Source organism: Ranitomeya imitator, chromosome 2, assembly GCF_032444005.1.
Source record: "Ranitomeya imitator isolate aRanImi1 chromosome 2, aRanImi1.pri, whole genome shotgun sequence".
Taxonomy (NCBI): domain Eukaryota; kingdom Metazoa; phylum Chordata; class Amphibia; order Anura; family Dendrobatidae; genus Ranitomeya; species Ranitomeya imitator.
Genome location: NC_091283.1, coordinates 601,020,292 through 601,047,070, shown reverse-complemented (window position 1 = coordinate 601,047,070; position 26,779 = coordinate 601,020,292). Strand labels below are relative to the sequence as shown.

The 26,779-nt window shown below is 42.0% G+C and overlaps 1 protein-coding gene across 2 annotated transcripts in view; it reads right to left on the bottom strand.

The window, feature by feature from the left end:
* MYCBPAP (MYCBP associated protein) overlaps positions 1-26,779 on the bottom strand; it is a 121,901-nt gene that overhangs the window by 82,188 nt on the left and 12,934 nt on the right. For both annotated transcript variants that reach the window (XM_069752400.1, XM_069752401.1), the window contains exons 3-15: positions 25,628-25,787; positions 22,492-22,598; positions 21,569-21,743; positions 21,228-21,343; positions 21,007-21,157; positions 20,807-20,916; positions 15,826-15,941; positions 15,614-15,722; positions 13,645-13,837; positions 10,997-11,184; positions 10,184-10,327; positions 5,821-6,015; positions 1,651-1,772 (exon numbers count right to left, since the gene is read on the bottom strand). In XM_069752400.1, coding sequence (XP_069608501.1) covers positions 1,651-1,772; positions 5,821-6,015; positions 10,184-10,327; positions 10,997-11,184; positions 13,645-13,837; positions 15,614-15,722; positions 15,826-15,941; positions 20,807-20,916; positions 21,007-21,157; positions 21,228-21,343; positions 21,569-21,743; positions 22,492-22,598; positions 25,628-25,787 — 1,886 coding nt within the window. The remainder of the gene's footprint in view (positions 1-1,650; positions 1,773-5,820; positions 6,016-10,183; positions 10,328-10,996; positions 11,185-13,644; positions 13,838-15,613; positions 15,723-15,825; positions 15,942-20,806; positions 20,917-21,006; positions 21,158-21,227; positions 21,344-21,568; positions 21,744-22,491; positions 22,599-25,627; positions 25,788-26,779) is intronic.

The following is a 26,779-nucleotide window of genomic DNA, read 5'->3' as shown; positions in this document are numbered from 1 at the left end:
TATTTACACCTTTTGTTGTAATAAGTTTGGTGTGTGAGGTACCCTATGGCATTGAGTCCCCATTTGATTATAAACTAGCACCTTTCTAATCTTTATTCTTTTAAATTTTTGTAATTTCCAATAAAATATTATCGTTTTTTAAGTACCTTGTGTTACTGCTAATTATCATGGGGTCTGGTAACATTGTGTGATTAAAGTAATTGGTTATAGGGGTACTTTACCTAAAATTAATATAGGTCAATATCATTTGGACATTAGTGTGTGACTATGTTATCCACCAGCCTGCGTTTTCCTCCCATCCTCTGCTAGCCTGCAGTTTCCTCACATTCTTTGCCTGCCTGCAGTGTCCTCACGTCCTCCGCCTGCCTGCGGTTTCCTCATGTCCTCCGCCTGCCTGAGGTTTCTTCATGACCTTCGTCTGTCTGCGGTTTCCTGATGTTCTACATCTGCCTGCAGTTTCCTACATCCTGCCTAGCTAGTCTCCTGTCCTTTGGCTGTTCGTGTTCCGCGTACCCCACCTAGCTGATGCACCACCGCCTTTGTGCCCACCCGGACCTTGGGCTTGGTGGATCCATGTCACCCAGTGAACTTAACAGAAAGAAAATGATAAACAGTGTCATTTGAATTTTAGATTGTAATCTTGAATTTTTGACACTAAAGTGCATGTCTTTTATCAAATTGATCTCTAGATGGAAGCCTTAAAGGCAACCTGTCACGTCATTTCAAGCATCTAAACGGTCAGTAGTGCGTTTTTAGTGATGCAATGTGCATCTCGAACACGTTTTTTTAATTAAAAACTGCATTGTAATGATGTCTAAAAAGTACTTTATATACTTATATAGCACCTGCTCGTTTAGTCATAGGGGTGTGCTTCATTTTCTGATCAGGCATGGGCATCGCCACCCACTCAATTTGATTGATTTCCCTGGTTGCGTCAACATCACTGGAATCCTGCGCTTGCGCAGTGTGGCGCTTGGAGCTGAGCTTGCGCAGCGTGTAGCCAGCCGCACGTGTGCAGTGTCGAGCACAGAGCCACGCATCACAGCACATGTGTGGCTCCCCGATCCACACTGCGCAAGCGTGGCTCCAAGCGCCACACTGCAAAAGCGCGGGATTCTAGTAACCAGGGAAATCAATGAAATTGAATGGGCGGCGATGACTGAACAGAAAATGAAGCACACCCCTATGACTAAACGAGCAGGTACTATATAAGTAAATAAAGTGCTTTTTGGACATCATTACAACGCTATTTTTAATTTAAAAAAGTGTTAGTGATGCACACTGCATCACTAACAACGCACTACTGACAGCTTAAATGCTTGAGATGACGTGACAGGTTCCCTTTAAGGTATTTTCCTTTTGCATATTTTCATTATTTAGGCAGTGTGGAAACCTTGCAAGGGCTACAGAGAAACAGATAAGACTGATATTCACAAAATCGTGCATACCTTCCTTCAAAGACTTATCAGCCTAAAGTACATGACATGCACATTTTTTTAATTAGAGGTGGAATTAGGGAAAGTTGGCAGCTGGCAGGAAGATTATATTTTACTGATTAGCGTTTTTTTTTTCTAATTTCCATATTTCTCTTCCCTGAAGTGAAATACATTCTTGGGAAGCCCAAGGAATTCACAGACATAAACTACTTACCAAGCCTGATGTAACAGGTCTAGAGGAGCGTCCTGGACTGGTTCGCCAAGCTCCCTGACAATTCTGTTTAGCTGAAGTAAGAACGTTTCTCTTACTTCATCATCAGGGATAGCGATAGCGGCCTGAAATAAGAATGGAAATCGGTTGCATTAGATTTTTGCCTCATTTCATACATGGTGTTAACGGCATATACTAGAGCCATTATAAAGCAGTCCAGCTCTAGTTTCAGCAGACTACAAATGTTTTGTCTCAGGCCAGGTTCAGAAGAGCGAGTTCAACTAAGACAATTTTCATCATTTTACGTCCACGTGAATTCCGCATTTATTCATCAACATTTTAAAATGTACATGATCAAATACAGTTTCCTAGGATAATAATGACAATATATCCATAAAAATTGGATGCAATATAAATGATCCATATTAGATGTGATTTTTGCTGCGCACCCATAGACTTGTTAAGGAGAGTCTCATCCGCGATATAGAAGAGTATAGTGCATGCTGTGATCATCTGTCGTATGAATAGCAATACTGAATTACACTGGTCAGTGTGCTGCCAGATTGTTACTCGGATAGAACAAGTCCATATAATACACTGGTCTGAACGAGCCCTTAGGCACAGAAACCAACCCAGAGATCATTATGTAATCTCTGATGACCAGCTGTTATCACTGGTGGTGATAACCGCGGGTCACTGAAGCTGCGTTCCCAGCCCTGCCAGTGAACTGCGGTAAACTCCCTCAGGTGAGAACCGCTAGCACAGTAAGAAAAAGTCTCATGGTGCAGAGGTGAGTTCACCGCAGTTCATCCGGGAGAATTTTACTGAGGTGAATTTGAACTGCGGTGAACTTCCATCTACACCGTGAGACTTTTTCTCACTGTGCTAGTGGTGATCTCACAGGAGGTCAACCCAGTTCATTGGCCCAGCTGGGAAGGCAGCCTCAGTGACCCGCGGTAACCTAGATGAGGTCACCGCTGCTCACTGATGCTGCGCTCCCAGCAGCTCATTCATCAGTGGATCTCAGCCTGGACAGTCGCATCTTGGCACTGTCTAGGTTGAAAACTTTATCTCTAGACAAGGATTATGGTATCAAATATTAATTGTAAAGCCGCACCCTATAATGGCAATGTCTCTATGGACAGCAGAGTGCACGTCCTCACCAGGGGATCCATCCCAGTAGGTAAATCCAGAAACGCATGAAGAGAAGGACAGCACCACAGCAATTGTGAAAAAAACAGCTCCCGTATTTATTCTGCCATCTGCAACGTTTCGGTCCGTGGACCTTTTTCAAGCAAGGATTATGGTATGGGACAGAACGTCGGTTAGGTGAGGGATATTGTTGATTTTTATTTTTGTTTTATTACAGGAGATGAGGGCTTCAATGGAATTAGGCGTTAGGTGAGTATAACTGTGTTTTCTATTTTTAAATAAAAAAGGAAAAGTGTGTTTGTTTTATTTCAAATAAAAGACTTTATTCTGGCTGTGTCTTTATTTCCAATACAACTATATGATTTGTAATGGATAGGTGTCTTTTGGACCTCGCTCCATTACTAATCCGTGGGCTTGATGTCACCAGACAATACTAAGCTGACATCAATCCCACAAATATGAACCCCACTTGCCACAGGTACAGGGCAAGTGGGAAGAGCCGGGCAAAGCACCAGAATTGGCGCACCTGATAGATGGGCCTTTTCTGGGGGGCTGCGGGCTGCTATTTTTAGGCTGGGGTGGAGCAATTTCCATGGTCCCTTACCAGCCTGAGAATACCAGACCCCAGCTGTCTGCTTTAGCAAGGCTGGTTGTCAAAAATGGGGGGACCCAACGCGGTTTTTGTAAATAACTGATTAAAATAATTTAAAAAACAGCTTGGAAACCACTCTATTCTTGCAGACCAAATTTGCTAATGCTGACAGCTGAGGGTTGCAACCTCCAGCTGTGAATTTAGCTTGGCTGGTTATCAAAAATACAAGGGAACCCACGCCTTTTTTTCCCATTATTTATTTTGAGCGCAGGCGCCGGCTGATGAATACTCCCATCAGCCACCGCCTGCTCTCATTGTTATTAGAGCAGCAGGCATAGGCTGATGGGAGTATTAGACCCATCAGCCGACACCAGTGACCGCAGGTAACTTTATACCTCTGGTCACATCTGCGGACTCACGCTGTCAATTGACAGCATGGGAACTAAGGCTGCCTGACCAGCGGTAATAATTTTACCACCGATCAGAAGCAGTGTTTGCCGTGCTGTCATGTGCATGCGCAAACACCCAGTGTTCGGAGGGAGGAACTCGAACAGAAACACGGACCTCCTGGTGTAGTACATGTTCGGTGTCCATGCCCGAACAGTAGGTGTTCAGTACCGATGCCGACCTTTAATGTTTGGGTTCTATTATATTGATTTTCACAATTTGATTTGTTTCCCCAATCAAAAAGAAAAAAACAAACATATTAGTAATCTAACTGTACAGATGTAGCAAAAGTTATCATGCCAGACAATGCACTTTCTTGATAACTTATTGCAAAAGGATAAAATAACTTAACATTGCACTAACCACTGACCAAATTCAAATTAGTTGATGAATTACACTTTTTTGTGCCATGAGATCCAAATGCTGTGTTATCTTAGTCAATGTAACCTTTGCTACATCTGTAACTTCACAGCCTTGCCATAATGGGTGTAATGAGCTGGTTGTCTCTGGGTTCTGATGTAAAGGAGGAAATCAGGGGCGGAAATACCACTGGTTAAACTGGAGCCCTGATGGAGGGGGCCCCACTTAACATCTTCGAAGCAGCACATAAAGAGGTGCATTATGATTATCTGCTGAACTGCATAGAGCTCACATGCTGTTGTTGGACAGGGGCCCTCTTCTGTTTCTATCCGCCCCCGAAGGAAATAATATAATGAAGCAGAATTCTGAAGTATTGGTATGCAAGATTATCCAGGACCTTTCCACAGACAGACTGTCACTGCCCTTAGGCCCCTTTCACATTGCGTCCTTCCCAACACTCAGTGGTGCCGTCGGAGCTTACAGCCAAACCCTCAGCAAGTGCAATTCGAGTGTATGCGCTGAAGGGGACATTGACTATAATAGTGGAGACCGAATCAGCCTACCCGGTAGATTGCATCTGAGTGTCCGACTCCAGAAGTCATACCCAGTAGATTTTGTCTGAGTGTCCGACTCCAGAAGTCATACCCAGTAGACTGCGTCTGAGTGTCCGACTCCAGAAGTCATACCCAGTAGATTGCGTCTGAGTGTCCGACTCCAGAAGTCATACCCAGTAGATTGCGTCTGAGTGTCCGACTCCAGAAGTCATACCCAGTAGATTGCGTCTGAGTGTCCGACTCCAGAAGTCATACCCAGTAGATTGCGTCTGAGTGTCCGACTCCAGAAGTCATACCCAGTAGATTGCGTCTGAGTGTCCGACTCCAGAAGTCATACCCAGTAGATTGCATCTGAGTGTCCGACTCCAGAAGTCATACCCAGTAGATTGCGTCTGAGTGTCCGACTCCGGAAGTAGTGCCCAGTAGATTGCGTCTGAGTGTCCGACTCCAGAAGTAGTGCCCAGTAGATTGTGTCTGAGCGTCCGACTCCAGAAGTCATACATGTATGAAAATGATGCACATCACAGCAAACGTTGACTCTGTTGGCACCATTATAGTCAATGGCCCTGTCAGCGCATACACACAAAACCGAATTTTGTGGGGAATTCGGACATAAGCCCCGACAAGACCACTGAAGTTGGGGAAGAACAGTGCAAAATCACCCTTATTCTTGTAGGTAAAAATATACTGTATGTATCTTTATACTGAGTGAGTGAATGAATCACTACTAACAGGAAGTGACACACCGCACCTTCAAGTAATGGGGAAATTCACTCTTGTTACATGGCAATTGGCTTATATAGCGTGCATGACAAAGGGAAGAGTCTGTGTATGGGGTGGAAACATGAATGCTATGTACAGTGCATGGAACACAATAGGACAGAGTATGACCATAAAGATCAAGAGAAAAGCTGTAGGTGATGTGAGCTCTACAAAATTGCATTTTTAATTGTTTTGCTAGGAAAATTCCTTATTGTAGTTGCAGTTTTAACAAAAGTAACAAGTTGAAAAATTGAAGCCATTGTCACCCATCACCTGGTCTCTGCTTATGACCTCGATCACACTTACTTGTTTCAGCTCCACCACTGATAAGTTCCACGCATGCTCCAACTCCTCTTCTTCTTTCACCTCATCACTTTCTAAAACATCCGAGGCTTGCACAGAGTGATCCAGAAGCTCATCAGATGAGCTCTGGACATCGGGGGAGATGTATTCCTTCCATAACTGATGCAATTCCTGGACGGTTTCATGCTTGTAGCGTAACTGCAGTAACAAATAAAGCAAAATGTCTATTATAAGGGAAAGGGGGAAGTGGATGAAAAATACGACAGTAACAAACAAAACATTTATTTCCAGACTAAAATCTTATTCACAGGAGTTTTCTTTACAAAGTATACCATTTAGTGGAATCTATAGCCAGGTTTGTGCTACTCAATCCAAAAGGACAGAGATTCAGAGTCCAGAAATGTATTCACGCACTCAGCTTATTGCTGTAGTTTTGATAAGATTCTGTTTTATCTTCTGCAGCTCTGCTTGTCCTCTCAGTGACAAGCACCTGCTATGAAGTCCTCCATATTCATAAGTAGTTAATAATACATTCAAAATGCACATTATGAATCTATGAAGTCTGGAATTTATTCAAAATAGTGCCATTCCCCCATTATAAAGAAAGTACGAAAGTGGTGTACTCCTAAACGTTAATGCCAAAAAAAAAAAATAGAGAAACTATAAACCACACAGAGTGAGATAAAAGACTACATTTTATTGAAACATTACATAAAATATTGAAAATCAGGCAATAAGATTATGAAACAAAGGAGGAACAAATAGGGGGGATAAACCATGATGATATCACATATGGGAAAATATTAATATTAAGTTATACAGTTGCTAAGGGCTGCATAGGACTCAACAAATCCTGTAATAGATTAGAGTAGCACCTCTCCTTGAAAAAGCGGTAGCGAAACGTGCGTCGGGGCAGTGTGGGGACTTCCATCTTCACTACAATATGGGTAAGTGGGAGACTTTACCTATGACACATGACTAGTGGTCACTTTGGGACACATGTGGGTGTCAGGGCGCCACGATTATGCCTAGCCTAACTGGACAGTAACTACTCCATGCTGGCACATTTGTTACCAGCATCTCCTCTCACTTCTTCCACGTTCTTTTACGCATTTGGAGTTTCTCTATCAGGTCTATTACAGGATTTGTTAAGTCCTATGCAGCACTTAGCACCTATATAACGTAATATCACATGGTGCTTTTTCCCCATATATGATATCATCTTGGTTCATCCCCCCTATTTGATCCTCCTTTGTCTCAAACTTATTGTTTGGTATTCGATATTTCATGTAATTTTTCAATAAAATCTAATCTTGAATCTCACTCTTTGTGGTTTATGGTTACTCCATTTTTTCTTTGGCATTCATGTTCAGAAGTTGTGGCCATAAGAAGATGTCCCCTTTCCCATCTCCTCCACTCTTTTTATTGAAAGCTTTCTGACTATAATGCAAAGAGTAGCCAGAAATTCGTCTTTCAGGTCTAGGGAAATGGGGTTAATTAGAACTCATATTATCCCCACACTAATTGCTGATCAACATCTTTGTCTTTGCACAATATAGACACAAATCTGTCAATTAACAAATGGGTGGAGCTAGTCAGTGCTCATGAATTTTGAGAGTTAGACATCTGGACTGAGAGCACTAGCAGAGCTGCAGCAAATAAAACAGGGCAGATGTACCGTACTAATCTTGTGTAATAATTAGACTGCATAAACATAGGGCCCATTCCAATAATCGTGATTGAGCGCCCCTGGCAAAGCTTGTCAGCCTATCGAAATCTTGATTATTGGTTCTTCTAAATCAATGATCATTCTGTGCTAATGGAAGCGCGGTTGGCTTGTCTACACAGGCTATCAAATAACCGCTGATGAGCTTACATATAGCCAATTGGATCTAAATGCAGCTTTATACAAGAGTCCTGAAATGCACCAAATTCACCACCCACAGTGCTTTATGCTGGTCTAATTTTACACTACCTATTAGATGGCTTACATTTAGAACACATTTTAAGCTTGAGCATACTTTTAATAACTTTGGTGCATTTTACAAATACCTCTCTTTTTCTAGACACATTTCTGAAGAGTTTGAGGGAGGAGAAAAAATGTTCAAGACCATTAATGAATGTGGCACCTTGGATGTGTGCCGGAATTTGGCATTAGGGTGCAGTCAGATGACCGTGCAAGTCATACCAAGATTGGAACGCAATGGACTGGCCGGTGGCTCTCCCGACCCGAGCGTGACAGCTTCATGTATTTCTTTGTAGCTGTCACGCTCAGATTGGGAAAGCCACCGGCCAGTTCATGCACTGCGTTACGATCTCAGTACGATTCATACAGATAATGAGTCATCTGCATAATGATATCACTGGTGACACTTCCCAATGTATAATACAAAGAAGATTAAATCTGTGATTACTTTGGGTAATACCCCCATGTGGGTTGTTGCACTAATTTCTATGCATGAAGCCCAAACTGGCAATAGGTCAGAAGTGTGTCACAAATTCCGCCCATCAGCGCCCCTGTCATGTCATTACGGGGCACCGATAGGTTGTCATGACAGCTGGGGGTCTGCAGCCCGTGCCCATCACTGTAAATCTCCTGTGAACGCCGGATCAGGGCCGACGTTCATAGGAGATTGTGATTTTTGCTATACATAGCAGTGCTGGAGCCCCCATATGTATAGCAGAAGCGATTGTCTCCTAAGGGGACAACTGAAGTCACTAATAATTCTGAGAAAAAAAAGTTTTTAAAAATATGAAAAAAATTGAAAACACAAAAACGTTCACATCACCTCCCTTTTGTCCCATTGAAAATAAAACAATGAAAAATACACGTTTAGTATTGCTGCGTTCAGAAATGTCCGCTCTATGAAAATGTGAAACAATTAATTCGATCGTTAAACAACGTATTGAGAAAACAAAACAAACCACCAGAATAATGTTTTTTTGGGGGCAGCTGCAACATTGCAATAAAATGCAATAAGAGACGATCAAAACATCATATCTACCCCAAAATGGTAACAGTAAAAACATCAGCTCAGGGCAGAAAAAATAAGCCCCAGATACTTAAAAAGCTTCAGATGTGGAAAATGGCGACACAAGCAAAAAAAAACATTTTCTTACCATTTTTGGAATTTTTTTTCACCATTTAGATAAAAAAAAACTAAAGATGAAAAAGTTATGGATCATGGAAGAATGGGAGGAAAAAATAAAGGCGCAAAATCGCATGGTCATGAAGGGGTTAAGCTGTTTTGCCTAATTACCCTGTGAGCCCCACACCCCCATAAAAACAATAAATATTAACTCTAAATCAAAAGGACCATATCTTTGGAAGAGTATGATGGATTAAAAAAAAAACAAAAAAACATCATCAATACACATTCAAACAGAATCCACTTCACAGCTATGATGGTTGGTGCTACATAGTGATCAGTGAACGTGCTCGGATAAGGTGTTATCTGAGCATGCTCCGGTGCTAACCGAGTGTCTTGAATAATATGTTTGAGTCTCGTGGCTGTTTGACTACTTTCTAAAAATCCTGGACAACCCCTTTAGGCTTATACGCTTATAGGTCCCTATGTTAGTATGTATGGGAGGTGTTTTCTGTATTGCTGGCTTAAGATGAAAAGTAATGCTAATTTCTATAAGTGTGAACCAAAAGGCAATCTATAGCAAACCAACCAAAGGATGTGGAATAGAGAGGTGTTTTGTCTAATACAGAACACAATCTGCATTAAATCTGCATGAATTAACATTGGATTTTGCTCAAATTCTCCCAAGAATACGTCAAATCTGCAGCAAAATCCCAATTTAAACCTTGACACAATTAAAATCCGCAGCACGCCCTCGATCCTGCATTGACTCTTCTAGCTGTGCGCCAGTGGGCTTTTCTAAACCTCATTCGCTTACATTGTGCTGAAGCTTTAGAGGAATTACAATGCAAATCCACTGTGAACATGGTCAAAAGTCATATAGATTGGAAGCCAAAATCAGCTTTACTCCGAAGTTACAGTCCTAGGGAGGCTCACATAAAGAGTTATATTTCAGGACAGCAAAATGGTATGTCTGCGAGAGTGGAAACGCAGAATAAATCATTAATAAAGGATATAAAACTTCCCAGAGACCACCCTACATGTGTGTATGTTATCTTACTGTAGTGATGGCACGGATACTGGGTGCATAGGTCCTGCTCAGTGAACAGCCCCCTGCATGTTTTATAATGAAAGCTAAGAGTGCCCTCTAGTGGCTGACCATGGATGCTGCTGTACTCACGTGGCAAACAATGTGAGCGGGGAAAGAACATAGAAAAGGTGGATGTACCAGTAAATATAATAATTATGAGACCTTAAAAACATGATAGTTTGGCCACCTTGGGGTTTAGGATACAGAACATCTCTTCTTCGGTTAGTCGTATAACTGGTGATTGGGGGCGCTCTGGGCTCCGAACTCCGTCCACAATTTCTTGAACCATCTTCTGAGCGATATATAAGGCTTCTCGTGACTCCAGCTCCCTCTGTCAGATAATGATAATGAACTATGTTAATTAGCATGGATGCTGCGATAAAAGCCAGGCCAATACAATACAATAGCATAAAAGGCTCCGGGAATATAAGAGGAGAGTCTCAGACTAAGGACAATCTCAAGCTATGCTAATAACGAAATATTAAACTTCAGGGACGACCACTGACAACTCCCTCCGGCAGAAGGTGGTGCGCACGGTCATATAGTGGTATATAAAGGCAGACAACTTCTCAAAATACTTTCTGTATCAAATCCTTGTAGTTTTCAAGACCTCTGCTTGCTGTCATTGAATCATAGACCACCCCAAAACCAGACAAATTAGATGATGTAGGGCAGCACGGTGGCTCAGTGGTTAGCATTGCAGCGCTGAAGTTCAAGTCCCACCAAGGACAACATCTGCAAGGAGTTTGTAAGTTCTCTCCGTGTTTGCGTGGGTTTCCTCCGGGTTCTCCAGTTTTCTCCCACATTCCATAGACATACTGATAGGGAATCTAGATTGTGAGCTCCATTGGGGACAGCGATGATAATGTCAGTAAAGCGCTGCAGAATATGTAAGCGCTATATAAGCAATGCATAATAAGTCATGGGATCATTGTACAAATCTCTGAACCCTACAGGAATTTCACATTTCCAATATGTAACCCTATAGATTCCTACTCACCTCCAGCGCTTCCCTTAGTGGAGCCGTCTTGTCTTCGTATAAGGAGATTCCCCAGAGGGACACCTGGATGAGCGCACCGGCCAGTAACACGGGGTGAGTGCAGAACTCCCAGCTCTCGCTAAATATTCCTGCTGTCGGTGACTTGAAGTAGAAGGAGAATGTCTGGGCTTCTCCTGGCAGAATTACACCTAAAAAGGCCATAAATCAGTAAAATGACAAAGACCAACAGATAAAGTGGACGATACATCAAAGTGTTTACGCCAAACTAATGTAAAACACCTTCAAAAGTCACAAAACTTTTGACAAGTAAGTGGGCAGTATGGGGCGTGACACAGCATGGCGACACCTGCTTGTCAACTTTATAGCGTTCCAAATAATATTTATGATGGGGTGCACACAGAGGCATACGCCCCATAACACACACAGGCGTACTCCCCATCACACACAGGGGCATACGTACTATCACATACAGAGGCGTACACACCGTCACACACAGAGGCATATGTGCCCATTGCACACAGAGGTGTACGCGCCAATCGAACACAGAGGCATACGCCCCGTAACACACACAGGCGTACTCCCCATCACACAGGGGCATACGTACTGTCACACACAGAGGCGTACACACCGTCGCACACAAAGGCATACGTGCCCATCGCACACAGAGGTGTACGTGCCCATCGCACACAGAGGCCTATGCCCCATTGCACTAGTTCATTAAGAGGAGTGCACAATGAATCAGGCGCCTCGCACTCCACTTCGTCATGTCATCAAGACCAGCTTGAAAAATGCTGATGTTGATGAATTGGGGCTCAAGTGTTTACAAGTAAAGATACTAACACCCTGCTTAATCAAAACAATTACACCAGAATTCTGCCATAAATCGCTATGAAAAGGCACAACACAGAAGTACACAAACATTTTTCCCACTTTTGGCATTTGCACGCCAATTTTGGCCTGCACAGCCAATATGGACGGGGCTGAGACCAACCTGGGCGTGATGCCACAGCTCATCGTGTACTAGATGAGCTGTGGCATTCCTTATCTCCCAGACTGGAATAACATTTGTGCCGAGGCACACAGAGGTGCATGCCCCATTTCGGACATGCCAACTTCAATAAAAGGCGTGCCCCTCTCAAATTCATGTTTAACTGGACAAACAATATAATATGGGCTGCAGAACAGAATACAACTTTTTTATTTTGCCTTTCAGTTGCAGAGATATTAGCAAAGTATTTGGCATCTAATTAGTTATATATTTTTTAAGTCCAATTGTGTGCTATCAGACAGTCTTACAGCAGGTTTCTCAGTGAGTGAGATGTAAATTTACAGCTCTGATCTCCTGGTCTAACCTCCTGCTTGCGTCAATGTGAGGAGGTGCAGCACAGATGAGTTCAGCTGTGTCACATTACAAAGCCTTCTATCAGCAATTCTAATTACTGAGTGTTTCAGTAATCAGACTTATGTCTGCTGTGCTCAAGCAAGTAATCCTTTCGCAGAAAGATCAGGGCTTAATCTCTCAGATGTCTAGCCTACCTATTCTGGACTACTTTTGTGTTCGATATAAGGCTACGTTCACATTGGCGTTCCGCCAATGTGCGTCGCTGTTGCGCCGGCGACGCAGCGGCGACGCGCCCCTATGTTTAACATAGGGGACGCGTGCGTTGTTTTGGTGGCGTTTTTGCCACGTGCGTCGTTTCCGACGCTAGCGTCGGACGCAAGAAAACGCTACATTGTAGCATTTTCTGTGCGTCCGATTTTCGTCAAAAACGACGCACGCGTCGCAAAACGCGCGCGTTTTTGCGCGCGTTTGCGTGCGTTTTTACGTGCGTCGCGCGTTGCGTCGCCGACGCAGGGCGGCGCAACGCTAGTGTGAACCTAGCCTAAGGATACCTTGCTCTTCACTCACTGCAGAATGATTACACGTTGAGCACAGCAGAGATAAGTGTGATACTGACACCATAGTCTGTCAACTCAGGACAGATAGTGTGGGGGAAGAGCAGTACAGCAGAGCTGACAGTGCTAGGAGAGCTGATTGAATGGTTTCTAATGTGACACAGTTAAACTCAGCTACACTGACCCTTCCCCCATACTAACTCATGCAGGAGGTTCGGACCAGGAGATTACATACTGAGAAACCTAAGCTATGGTGGGGGCATGTATTTTATTCTGCTGTTTCTTCCTGCTTTTGATTGGTCATCATCATACAGGGAGATGACATACATCCAAAGTTAAAACTATCTGATGTCACCCACTCGGACTTAAAAAAAAAAAGTGAACTCATTAGGTGCTGAATATTTAGCTTTCTAATATCTTTGCAATGAAGTGGTGAAATGAATTAGGAACATCTAATTCTACCATGCCCCAACAACGAGACTGTCATTGATCATGTTGGTCTTGATGAAGCAGGGCTTAAATGTTTACTTATAGAAGGTGATATTCACATCATGATCTCGGTGCCTGCCGAACAAGTCGGAAAGGTTCCGTTCGGCAAAGCCATAGAGTATAATGGGCAAATGTAGTGCAGCCAGGCTTATATTTGACCATCTTTATGTAAGGTACGCTTTTTATAAAAGGTCTAAGCTAAGCATAAGAGCACCAACCATTAGACTATTTCTGTAAAATACTCCCATGAAAAGTCTTCTTACCAGCATTAGTGTTAAAATAGAAATGTTGTACTCGGGGCTCCTTGTGCCGATCTCCTAGACTGGTGGTGTGCGGCAGGCGTCTCCACTCATACCATACCGCTGCACTTCCATTGTTAACAACCTCTAGGACTGAGGAAGCGTTTTCTCCTGCAAGGGCTTCAAAAGTAATACGTGTCGAGATGCCAACTTTTTCCTACAATAGGAAGAAGGGAGAAGAATACGGTCATTTCCTAGTACACAGTACAACTGCACTCCTATATCGATTTCCTCTTATCAATATTTTCTGAGAGAGATTTGAAGAAATCCATGTGACTACTGCAAAAACAGCCACATTCATTGACATTTCAGCAAGAACCCTGAAATACAAATGCAAGACATATGCAAAAAGCATGCTGTAAGCCCTACATGTACTGTAAATAAATGGATTCTTAGCACAAATCTGGCATCAAATTTCACAATCCAAACCATATACATTATTAAAACATCCGACTAGACCTGATGAGACTGGTGTACTTACTTTGAAAATCCATGCCAGGGTTGCAGTATGGATCCTGGTATTAAGATGACCATTTGGTGAATCCAGCAATACAATGAAGTAGCTCATCAGTCCAAGTGTATTCGGTCTACGCCGATCCACCTAGCCTAACTGACAGCTGCAGCTTGTACTGGGCAGTGTGAGATCTCAGCAGCAGGAGATCTAGTCAGGCTAGGTGGGTGGAGATTTGAAAATCCATGTTAGAATGGCCATATAACCCTTTATAACAGTTTAACTCAAAGTAAATACACCAGCCTCATCAGGTGTGAGAGATCACTTTAGCAATGTATGCCGTTTGTATTGTTAAATCTGGTGACAAATAAGCTTTAAAGGGGTTGCCTGGTTAAGACACTGATGACCTATTCTTACAATAGGCCGTCACCTGACAACTCCATTCAATGTGTAGCGGATGCTGCTGGTTACTGCAGAGCAGCAACTTGACCAATGTGTAGCTAGATAACCCTGGAGCTGCTAGCAGCTGAAAGGTAGGGGTGCTGGGTGTTCATCTTGTGACCAAACAATCTCTTTGATGTTATCAGACCCCTCAGCATAATAAATGTAACATAAATTTTTTTTTTTTTAAATCCTTATATTCCACTCACCTCTCACTTTTCTTTCCATTCTGTTACTCCACCCTACCTGTCCAGTCCTCGCCGCATCTTCTGATCCCCGGCCACTAGAATCACCCAAACGCTCAGCCAGGACTCCTAGCTTTCAGGAGGCGTCATTTACGTTTTATTGAAGTCACATTTATTTTATTGTCTTGTAGCATTCATTGACATTTTTTTATGCAAAATTTTTGAAAACAGTACATGAATCATGAATTTAGAGCACAATTAAAAAAGCTCTTTTTTGGATTTAACAGCATTCTTCTGACTTTTAGTGCTTAATTCCATTAAAATGTTGCACAATTGTTTTAAACAAATTGATAACTATGTCTGAAATCTTACTCCAGGCAGGGACTGAAGTGAGATGGGCCAAAAAAAAAAAAAAAAAGCGACATTTGGTAAAAGTCATATTTCATGAATCAGTCTAAAACATTTGGATGTGAAAACCAGTTGAGGAAAAATCTAAAAGACTTAAAAAAGGACAACTTAAAGGTGACGCAAAACAAAGAATAAAGCACTAACACCAAAGCAAATAAAAGTAGCAAATTACTCCAGAAAAGAGGAGAAACGACCATGATGATTTGGGGTCATTAATCAAGCAGTTTGTTGCAAAAAACAGTTTAGACTTGTTTGCCTATTTACACCAGCTCCGCTAACTTCTTGAAAAGTGTGTGGAGGTTAATGGGGAGAGGGCAGGGCTGAATAATTCATCATAATTCACACCACAAAGGTGTAATTTACTAGAGCCATAACATTACATTTCATCTGTCATGTTCTTGTCCATGTTGTGAGTTAATCAAGGTCTTACTGTAATATTTTACATTACCCTGTAAGACATAGAATTTTCTAACCAAACTGCCGGCTGACCACAGAAAAGGAGTGAGGGTCCCAAAACAAAATCTGGAACGACATCTGGGAAATCGCTGAGTGGATCCCTGTAACAGACAAGTATGGCAGATCCTTGTAATACAGGTCATGATGACCTACAAATCACCCTTCATCAGCTGCCCATCATTCCAGCGCCTCCCGTACACTCACTGGTTTTCTTTATCTTCCGTCGGAGTTTCTTGAAGCTCATCACTTAGTGGGACACGTTCAGCAGATACAGATGTAAATGGACGTCCTCGCCCAATCACTTCCAAACCATCTATATCCTATACAACAAAAAGCAGGATTTAGGAGATACGTGGATCTGCTTAAAGGCAATGTCCTCCATGTTTTTGTCACCTAATCTGAGAGCAGCAGAAAATAAAGACAGAGACCCAGATTCCAATAATGTCTGACTTACTGAACTGCTTGCTGTAGGTTTGATAAAATCACTGTATTATCAGCAGCAGATTGTCACTATATGACTAGTAAACCTGCTGCTATGTAGTCCTCCATGCTCATGAGCTCTGTATAACCCCGCCCTCACCACTGATTGGCAGCTTTCCGTGTACGCTGTGCATAGGCAGAAAGCTGCCAGTCTTTGGTGTGTGTGTGTGGAGGGGGGGGGGGGAGGGGGGGTTATACATAGTTCAGCATTCAGACTACAGTTGAATCCAGAAGTTTACATACACTATATGAAAAGACACATATGCATGTTTTTCTCAATATCTCACATGAAATCAGAATAAACATTTCCCATTTTAGGTGAATTAGGATTACCATAATTATTAATATTTGCCAAATGCCAGAATAATGAGAGAGAGAATGTTTTAAGGTTTTTTATTACTTACTACAAGGTCAAAAGTTTGCATACATTAAGAATATTATGCCTTTTAAAAATTCTGGACTGCCCATATGATGATGTGATATGTTTGGAAGCTTCGTTTTTTTGGCAACATCTGAGTTAATTATTGAAACACCTGTGGATGTATTTTAATGCACACCTGAAAAACACAGCTTATTTGTGTAGCATCATGGGAAAGTCTCAAGAAATCAGCAAAGATATAAGTAATTGTGGACATGCACAAGTCTGGCTCATCCTTGGGTACAATTTCAAGATACCGTATTTTTCGGACTATAAGACGCACCGGACTATAAGGCGCACCCAGGTTTGAGAGGTGGAAAATAGGGGAAAAAATATTTGAAGCTAAAAAATGTGGTAAAATATTTAACAACATAAATGACATACTATTATATGTGGTGTTATTATATATAATAGTATGTTATTATGTTGGAAGCTGTGGGACCAGTGCGGTGTCTGTAAAGCACTATATGAAGATGCTGGAGGGTATATATGCTGGAGTATAAGAATGGGGGCACAGGGCTTATATTTAAAGCACCACTCCAGCACTGCAAAATAACACTGGAGTGCTGCTTTAAAATCCCATGGGAGAACTATAACTCCCAGCATGTCCTGCAGATCCTATGACACGCTGGGAGTTATAGTTCACCAAAGGAGTGGCAGAGTGCTTTAGTGTGTTTTGTAAAGACTAACCTCTTAAATGTGGCAGCCAGCCACACTGTGGTGAGGTTAAAGCTGGAGCATCCCATGACTGCTTTCCTTTCCACAGCACAGGTTATGAGGAAGCTGCAGATTCTAGTGGAGACTGGAGAGCCTGAAGGACCTGTGATGATGTCAGGAAGAGGGAGGGCTCTGAGCTGCCATGTGATGCTCCAGCCCGCCCACTCCTGACATCATCACAGGTCCTCCTGCACAGAACTCAGCGTCCAGCCCAGGCATGGCAGGCAGGTATGCAGCCATCTCCTCTCTCCTCTGGCCCCTGCTGCTGCCTCCTCTCCCCCGGACACACAGACCTGCCCAGCTGCTGCAGGAATCAGCGCTGGAGAAGCCATGTGTGTCCCTGCTTAAGCATTTGCTGCTTCAGGCTCACCACTCAGCTGATAGGTGGGGGAGCCGCTAATGAATATTCACTGCACTTAATCATCGGGAGCACATGGTTTCTCCAGCGCTGATTCTGGGCAGCGGGGACATCCTGAAGTGGGATAACAGTGCGATCCCACTCACTGCTGCCCCCCTCCCCACATGCTACATCTGTACCATAAGACGCACCCACACTTTCCTCCCAAATTTGGAGGAAAAAAAGTGCGTCTTATGGTCGGAAAAATACGGCCTGGAGGTGCCTCGTTCATCTGTACAAACAATTATACCCAAGTAAAAACAAGATGGGAATGTCCAGCTATCATACCGCTCAGGAAGGAGACGGGTTCTGTGTCCCAGAGATGAACGTGCTTTGGTCTGACATGTGCATATCATCCCAAAGACAAAAGACATTGTGAAGATGATGGTGGAAGCTGGTAAGATTGTGTCAATATCCACAGTGAAACTAGTACTGTATCAGCATGGGCTGAAAGGCCTTTTTGCCAGGAAGAAGCCATTACTCCAAAAGAAACATAAAAAAGCCAGATTAATGTTTGCAAATGCACACATGAACAAAGACCTTAATTTGTGGAGACATGTCTTGTGGTCTGATGAAACTAAAATTGAGCGTTATGAGCGAAATGACCACTGTTATGTTTGTAGGAAAAAGGGAGAAGCTTGGAAGCCTAAGAACACCATACCAACTGTGAAACACGGAGGTGACAGCATCATGTTGTGGGGTTGTTTTGCTGCAGGAGGAACTGGCGCACTTCACAAAATAGATGGCATCATGAGAAAAGAAGATTATGTGGCAATACTGAAGCAACATCTGAAGACATCAGCCAGAAGTTAAAGCCTGGGCTGAAATGGGTCTTCTTCTGAAGCATACTGCCAAAATGGTAACAAAGTGGCATATGGATAACAAAGTCAATGTTTTGGAGTGGCCATCACAAAGCCCTGATCTCAAGACTATTGAAAATTTATGGGCAAAGCTGAAAAGGCAGGTGCGAGCAAGGCGACCTACAAACCTGGATTAGTGACACCAGTTTTCTCAGGAGGAACGGGCCCAAATTCCGACTAATTATTGTGAGAAGCTTGTGGAAGGATATCCCAAGCGTTTGACCCTAGTCATTCAGCTTAAGGGAAGAGTTCTCTGAGCATACAAATCTCTAATGTTGTCCAAACATTTGCATTGGCCCATTTTCTTTTTTCTAAATTTTTAAAATGTTAAAGATGAAAATATATTTTTTTTTTGCCTAAAATACAAATGTAATGCGTTATCTTTAATTTCAGGCCTTTTAGAGATCATTTCATCTTCAGGTTGTTCACAATAACAGTAATTTTGACCAGGGGTGCCACTGTATGTGTATCAGAGCGGTGTCCTGTAAAGAGCAATGCTTCTGTGCGTCCACGACCAAGTGCCACAACGTAGGTTCTCCACTGGATAACCGCAAACGGAGATCTTGAGAATAATCAGTAATTGATACAGAAAGTATATTAGAAAAATGTACAGTTATGTAAGAAGTAACTTTTATTTGCGATCTAGGAAAGTTGCTTGGAACCCCTCCATTTTTACCCCTCCACCATGAAGGAGCAGCAGTTCAACACGTGTAATGCCTTTCTATACAAAGGCCCGATTCATAATTTGTGTATGGGATTAAGCTGCAGATTAACAGCGTTCTGAACATGCTCGGCGCCCGCACCAAGAGCCCCGCTGGCGGGAGGAAACGTGCTGAATTTCCTTCGTACACAGGTACAATAATGAATAGAATAATGAATTGGGTGTAAACAAAAAAGGCACAAAACTAGTAAAAAAAAAAAAACAGGCAGAAAAGGCAATGATAAACTGGTGCCAACATCTATGGGACTGAAGGAGACTTTTACAATAAAAGCACAACAGCCACAGTATCGCGGATGCTGCCCGGCTGAGATCAGTCACCAGGCTGGCTGCTGCTTCTGTGCTCTGTTACCATTATGTCTAAAAAAAAAAATCAATATCCTTTTTAGTTATTTTTCAGAAATATGGGGAAAATAATACTATTCACCTCCCACTGAAACATATTGTATCCAGTGTGTCATGCTGCACAAAATCTGCCACAGCTGCAGAGGAATGGCTTAGTCATTTTCAGGCATAATACGCGCAGTGGGAAAGGCTTTTCTCGAAATTCTTCTAAATGGAGCAAAATTACAGCTAATCTTAAATTCCACTTTCAATCAGGACTTAATACTCTTCGTGAATCAGACATTATATTGTTAATTAAAAAAAAAACATCTGCGACCGTGCTCCTAGGTGATTTTCTGAGTGTCTGGAAAAATATTATTTATAAGGAAAGGGTCCAAATTTATTGTTCCCATGCATCTAAAATAGGGCAACACTTCATCAACGCTGCAGACAATAACAGACACTGGGAGTGGCAGTGGAGACTCAGCACCGGACCTGGGGAGGGTGAGAAAAGAACAATTTGCTTTTTTTTACTACCAATGGAGCTTATAGGGAAAAAAGGTCTCTGAAAGGGGACAACCCCTTTAACTACAAACAAACCCCGTGCAATCTTATCCTGCAGATTTGCGGCTTCCATTTGTCCCCTAATTTACATTTGGTAGTTTAGCAAGAAAAAGAGAAGAGATGGATGGCAGTCTGATTACAGGAGCGCACACTTACATTTATCTACATACACTTAGCATAGCCAGGAAACATCAGACTACAGATGTTTCTCCGTAGTCTGTTACCATGGAAACAGTTGTAACCGCAATACAATAGGCCAGATTCATTATTGCATTTGCGCCTTTTTCAACTGGGAATTTTGGGGTTGTTTAACTTTTTGCACTAAAAAAAGTTGCAAAAAAAAGTTGGAGACAAAAATAAAGAGCATTTTTGGGTTTTTTTGAACCACATGTGCCATTTTGAAAAAAAAACAACATATATTACAGGACGAAAAGATATTTAAAAAAAAGTCCTGTAAATGATGAACTGGACCCAATGTTTTTACTTGGGAGTAGGAACATATGTAACACAAGGGGTGCACCTACATCTGCTATGGGCTGTTTAGAAAGCGGCTGTTCATCCCCACTCCCCATTAGTGATGTTACGCCTACATGGGGCTCCCACTGACTACTATGTCAATAGCCAAGGATCATGACATCCAAAACAGGGATGGAGTGTGTGCTGGAGCCAGAGCCAAGAGAGGAGCCCCACTTTCACTTTTCACTTACGGCTTTAGTGAAGTTCAGCTCCTCCATGACGGCCTTCAGTTCCTCCTTACGGTGCTGGAGATATAAGCTTTTATCCCATGTGCAGTGAAATGGGGGTCTTTCTGCAGAACCTAATGAGAGTCGGAAAGACAAGCAATGTATATTTTAGCCCAGATACCAACAAACGGCACTCCATACATAAGATAACATGTCTAACTTACCGGTCTCCTGCTTGATGCTCCATGGTTTCCCTACGCGAGTGACAGGTGAGGGGTAACCTTGTTCGCACTGAGTAAGTGTTAATGCCAGGCCACTCAAATCGTCTCCAATAAATTCAGGAATCTTCCAGAATTCACTTCCAATGTGCGGGCCCTGTATGGGAAAAAAGGTTAAGCTTACCGAATCAAGTCCCTCATCCCTCATCATTGTGCCCTGTACCCACCTTTCCATGCTCCAGAGGTGGGATACAGCGGTCTATTAAGTGTCTCTCCTCCTGAACTCTGCGGAAATCGTCACTGACATTCATTAGAAGTTGTTCACTAGGTTTGCAAAGATGACCTGCCCCAGGATTAAAAAAAAAAAAAAAAAAAAACATGTAAAAAGTAATAGAGGGCCTTCCTGTATAGAGGCGTTATAGAAGGGTTTGTATTAGTTTCCAGGAAACAATGGAGACATGCTCCACACGAAATGAAGCTTGCCTGGCACACAACCATCGAGGCCCAAACTGACCAATCAGAGGTCAGCTTTCCTTCGGAAGCCACATACAATGTAGAGGATACTAACGGGATAACGCCTCGAGCTGCCTCTTCCTCAGATTCATGTGGTACCGCCAGTTATTCAGAGCGTTGTCCTGCTTCTGTGGATGTGTGAAAGCTTCTTTCTTCTGCTGGAGTTTCTCCTCTCCATCGTATGCTCCATGAATATCCAGCTGGGCGGCATCTGGTATGAGCTGAGCGACCTAATATCGGAGAGTATCCAGGTAATAATTAACTTACTTATATATTGTACACAACATATAAGTGTAGAGTTAAAGGGATTTTTATTTATAAAATCCCTATTTTCTCTGCTGCAGATCTAGCAGTTCCCTGAAGGCTGAGCACTGTATAACCCCGCCCACACCACTGATTGGCATCTTTTTGTCTACTCTGTGCATAGGCAGAAAGCTGTCAATCAGCGGTGGGGGTGGAGTTATGCAGAGCTCATGAATATGGAGGACTACATGGCAGCAGATTTACTAGTCCTCTAATAATAATCTCCAGCTGATAATACGGTGATTTTTTAACAAAACGACACTAAATAGACCAGTAAGTGACACATCCCTGGAATCAGGGTCTCTGTCTGTACAATATTCTGCTCGCTCTCAGTTTAGGTGGCAAAATCCTGGTGACAAAATTGTATTATTTTGCTTTAATGGCTAGACTTATTTGGAAATCAGAGCACAGGTCACTAGAAAGATGTACGGTATTAGAAATTTTATATAAGATGTTCTATGTTATGACATATCACTAGGCTATGTCTTTGATTTATTTCTCTGAACCCTGTCAATCACAAAAAGTGAAGGAACTTTGGTCCCCTTTAGCTTATTTCAGACTAATGGGGCTACCGGGCATCCGATATGTAGGAAACCCAATACAGAAGAAGATTCTGCCTGTTGAGGTAATGCATTTAATCTGAACATATTAGATTTACGGCCATAGAAATCTTGCCTGTACGTCTCCTCTTGCAGTGGCTTCTTGACTCAGCTCCTGTAAAGTCCCTAAAATGTTGTGCGGCAGGAGCTGCCCGCGGGTGTCACACAAAGGGACCTCCACCCCTGAAAGGAAACATGGGTTCATTCTAATATAAAAAGGAGATCTGGCAAATCATACTTCTAGTGTACAATTATGGATGTACAAATACTAAGTCACTGGGTGATGGATTTAAGAGCGTGGTCTTTGCATTTGTGGTCAAGACTGCAAACATTAAAGCATGACCTTCAGTCACTGATTGGTGAGGGTCCACATGCTCAGCCCCCATTCTTATTAGATATAAAGTTTCTGTGACAATAGATTATAATGTCAAAAAGAGAAAAAAAGGAGGATGGGCACCACAAAAAATCACAATCAAGATCCCAAATAATGACCACTACAAATTGTATAGAGTTGTGGGGTTCAGTTCTGCAAACTGTACTGAAAACCCACCAACAACTGATATTGATCACCAATCCACACCTTAGTCCTGGACAACCCATTTAAGGCAATCACGCAAACAACAGTTACATAAAAATTATCTTTTGAGAAAAACATATGTTACATTCTAGGAAATATTTGGTTGCCGTTACTGCAGCCATGATGCCACCAGGCAGATATGGACATTGGATAAATACAGTGGTGTGAATAGGTGTTTGCCTCCGTCCTGATTTCCTATTCTTTTGCATGTTTGTCAGACTGAAATGTTTCAGATCAATAAACTAATGTAAATATTAGACAAAGATAACACAAGTAAACACAAAATGTCATTTTTAAGAGGTCACAAAAGACCCCACAACAACATCCAAATTACTGCAGGTGTCACTTTCTTCAGTTAAGGTCAGTATTCATGACTCCGCCATAAGAAAGACCGGGCAAAAATGGCCTGCATGGCAGAGATCCAAGACGAAAACCACTGCTGAGTAATAAGGACATAAAGGCCCTTCTCAGTTTTGCCAGAAAATCTTGATGATCCCCAAAAGACTTTTGGGAGAATACTCTGTGAACTGACAAGACAGAAGCTGAACTTTTTGCAGGGTGTTACCCGTTACATCTGGTCGTGAAGTAACAGCATTTCACAAAAAGAACACCATACCAACAGTAAAATATGGTGGTGGTAGTGTGATGGTCTGGGGCTGTTTTGCTGCTTCAGGACTTGGAAGACTTGCTGCTGCCTGCCAAAAAATCCTGAAGGAGAACGTCCAGCCATCTGTTTGTGACTTCATGCTGAAGTGCACTTGGGTTATGCAGCAGGATAATGATCCAAAACACACCAGCAAGTCTACCTCTGAATGGCTTAAAAAAAACAAAATTAAGACTTTGGAGTAGCCTAGTCAAAGTCTTGACCTTAATCTGATTGAAACATCCTATCAAAATGGGAGGCTTTGTTTTAAAATGAAACAATTATTTTATTGAAACAAAATATAATATAATATAATACAAACATACAGACAGACACACAGGATTTTATGAGGTGATATGAAAGAAGGCATCACATGGCTAGATATGGCTACAAACATTCGTAGAAAAGCAGCAGTATATAAAATCAGTGGTTATCCCAAATATTTCTCCAATTTTCTATAATCAGAAGAAGCCGACGCGAAACGTGCGATAAGGGGATTCAGAATGTAGCAGACCAACATTAAGCAGTGGTAATGATAGATAACTGACAGAGCGCCTTGTTAATATTCACTCAATACGTGGTGAAGAGATGTTTTTATGATCCTTAAAATTTATATCTAATAATATATCTAGCACTTGCACAGCAATACATATTGGATCTTTTCACATCTCTCCACAAATAGCAATGTGCTAGAAAAATATTTGGGATACGCAATATTGGATGAAGTTGTATCTATGCTGTCTGGAATAAAATCTATTTATATGAATCAAATTGGCTTTCGTTTTCACCACTAGGGGGCACTAGAATGCTAATGTTATTGATACTGTACACTTGAAAGCTCTTTCTTCATATCATACCAGGAGTATTCCAGTTTTTATGCACTTGGCACTTTAAAGAAGTATCCAATTAAATCACTTTTTGAGTACGGTATATTTGTACTCCATTTACATTTTTTCATTATTAAAGAATTTGATATTTAGTGACTTATTTGTCTTTTTGTTATTTGTGTCTGTATGTTTGTATTATATTATATTTTGTTTCAATAAAATAATTTAATTTTTAAAACAAAGTCTCCTTTTTTGATAGGATGTTTTGTTGACAATTTGGGGGATTTGTATTATATTGGTTGGGCCTATTTATCGGTTATTCTTAATCTGAATGAGATGCTGTGGCATGACCTTAACAAGGCGGTTCATGCTGAGAAACCCTCCAATATGGCCGCATTACAACAATGCTGCAAAGATGAGTGGGCCAAAATTCCTCCAGAGTGTCGTAAAAGACTCATTGCCAGTTATCACAAACGCTTGATTGCAATTGTTGCTGCTAAGGGTGGTTCAACCAGTTATTAGGTTTACTATCACTTTTTCACACAGGGCCCTGTAGGTTTGGATTTCTTTTTCCCTTAATTTGTAAACTGAATTTTGTGATTACTTGTGTTACCTTTGTCTAATATTTTAATTCGCTTGGTGATCTGAAACATTTCAGTGTGACAAACATGAAAAAGAATAGGAAACCAGGAACCGGGCAAACACTTTTACACACAACAGTAAATTAAGTAATAATTAAAAAGTAGATTGAGCAAAAAGATTGGCAGGACACTGATTCAATAACCACGTCCGTAGTACGTTGCTACAGGATCAGCACCCTGCGGGCTTCCTCCTATCTGCTGGCATCCCCAGCGCTTATTCTGAAAAGTAGGCACTATGTTGTGGCGCGATACACACATGACATCACGATGGGGTCAACTGATCAGAAGAGACGTCGAAGAGGTCAGCAGATAGGAGGTGTGTGGGGCTCCTGCCGGTGGCTATGGACTACCAACAATGCCAATGGTCCAGGGTCCTGGTAATCTTTTAGATCTACTCTTATTCTAAAGATCTAGTATTACAGTCTACCCCAATGTAAAAAGCTAAGCAATGTGACAACAAAGAAATAATAAGCGTGATGCAGAAGAATGGTCGATATATTTTCTCGTGACTGGCTGCAGCATACCAGAAAAACCTTGGCCCTTGCTTGCAGACCCTGGTGGCACTGGACGAGCAACAAGCAGTCGTCTCTTTCTGCTTTGCTCCGAGTCATGAGGCTTCCGAATTAGGACCTGTTTTCTTACAGGAGCTTTCTGTTCTTCTTTGGGGCGTCGCGGAGGGTGAAGCTATGAGACAGAAATTATCATCATGATATCATCTGCTAGTCTGACAAAATAAATATTTGTCTCTTGAAATTTTCAGATACACCAGGCTTCTTATCCCGGAGATTTTCCATTTTTGCGCTTTCATTTTATTCCTCCCTTTCTTCCAAGAGCCATAACATACGAGGTTTTTTTTTGTAGCTTTGAATTCTGTCATTCATTTTAAAAATACAATAAACTGAAAAATATGAAAAAAAACAAAAAACAATTTTGACATTGTTTTTTTGGGGGTTGTTTTTACAGCATTCACTGTGCGGTAAAAATAACGTGGCAATATGATTCTAAAGCACAGAACAATTGCAGCAATTTTTCGTGATCTGGGGTTAGGTGAGGGCTTATTTTTTGCGCGACGAGCTGATGTTTTTAATTGATATCATTTTTGGTGGATACGATATTTTGATGGCCTGTTATTGCATTTTATTTCAACGTTTTGATTTATTTCTGAAAGCAGAAATATCAAATGTGTGCATTTTTTTTTATTTGAATGGGGCAAAGGGGGAGATTTGAACTTTTATATTGAAAAAAAATAATACAATTTTTTACACCACTCTTTACTTGTGTTAATAGTCTCCTTAGGAAGCTGCGATCTGGTCACTCGTGCTACACATGGTTTCAGCCCTGCTAAGTGTAGCAGAAATGATCATCTGCTGGGCAGCACTCATAACAGATCGGCAGTGACAAGCATGGGGGTCTCCTGCAGACACCCAATTGCCGTGCCAGCCCATCTGCGCCACGTAGTCACGAAACGGGGTGGCGACGGGCAAGGTTTGAGATCCAGCGTGCTCATGTTGAATACTGCTGTCAGAGACTAACAGTGGCATTTAACATATTAACAGCCGTGGGTGGATCACATTGAGAAGATGTGGGCTCAGTGCCGGAGCCATCACCCCAGCCATCCTGTGCACAAACGTCTAATTTTAACATCTTCTAAATGTTTCAGCAAAAAGGAGAACACG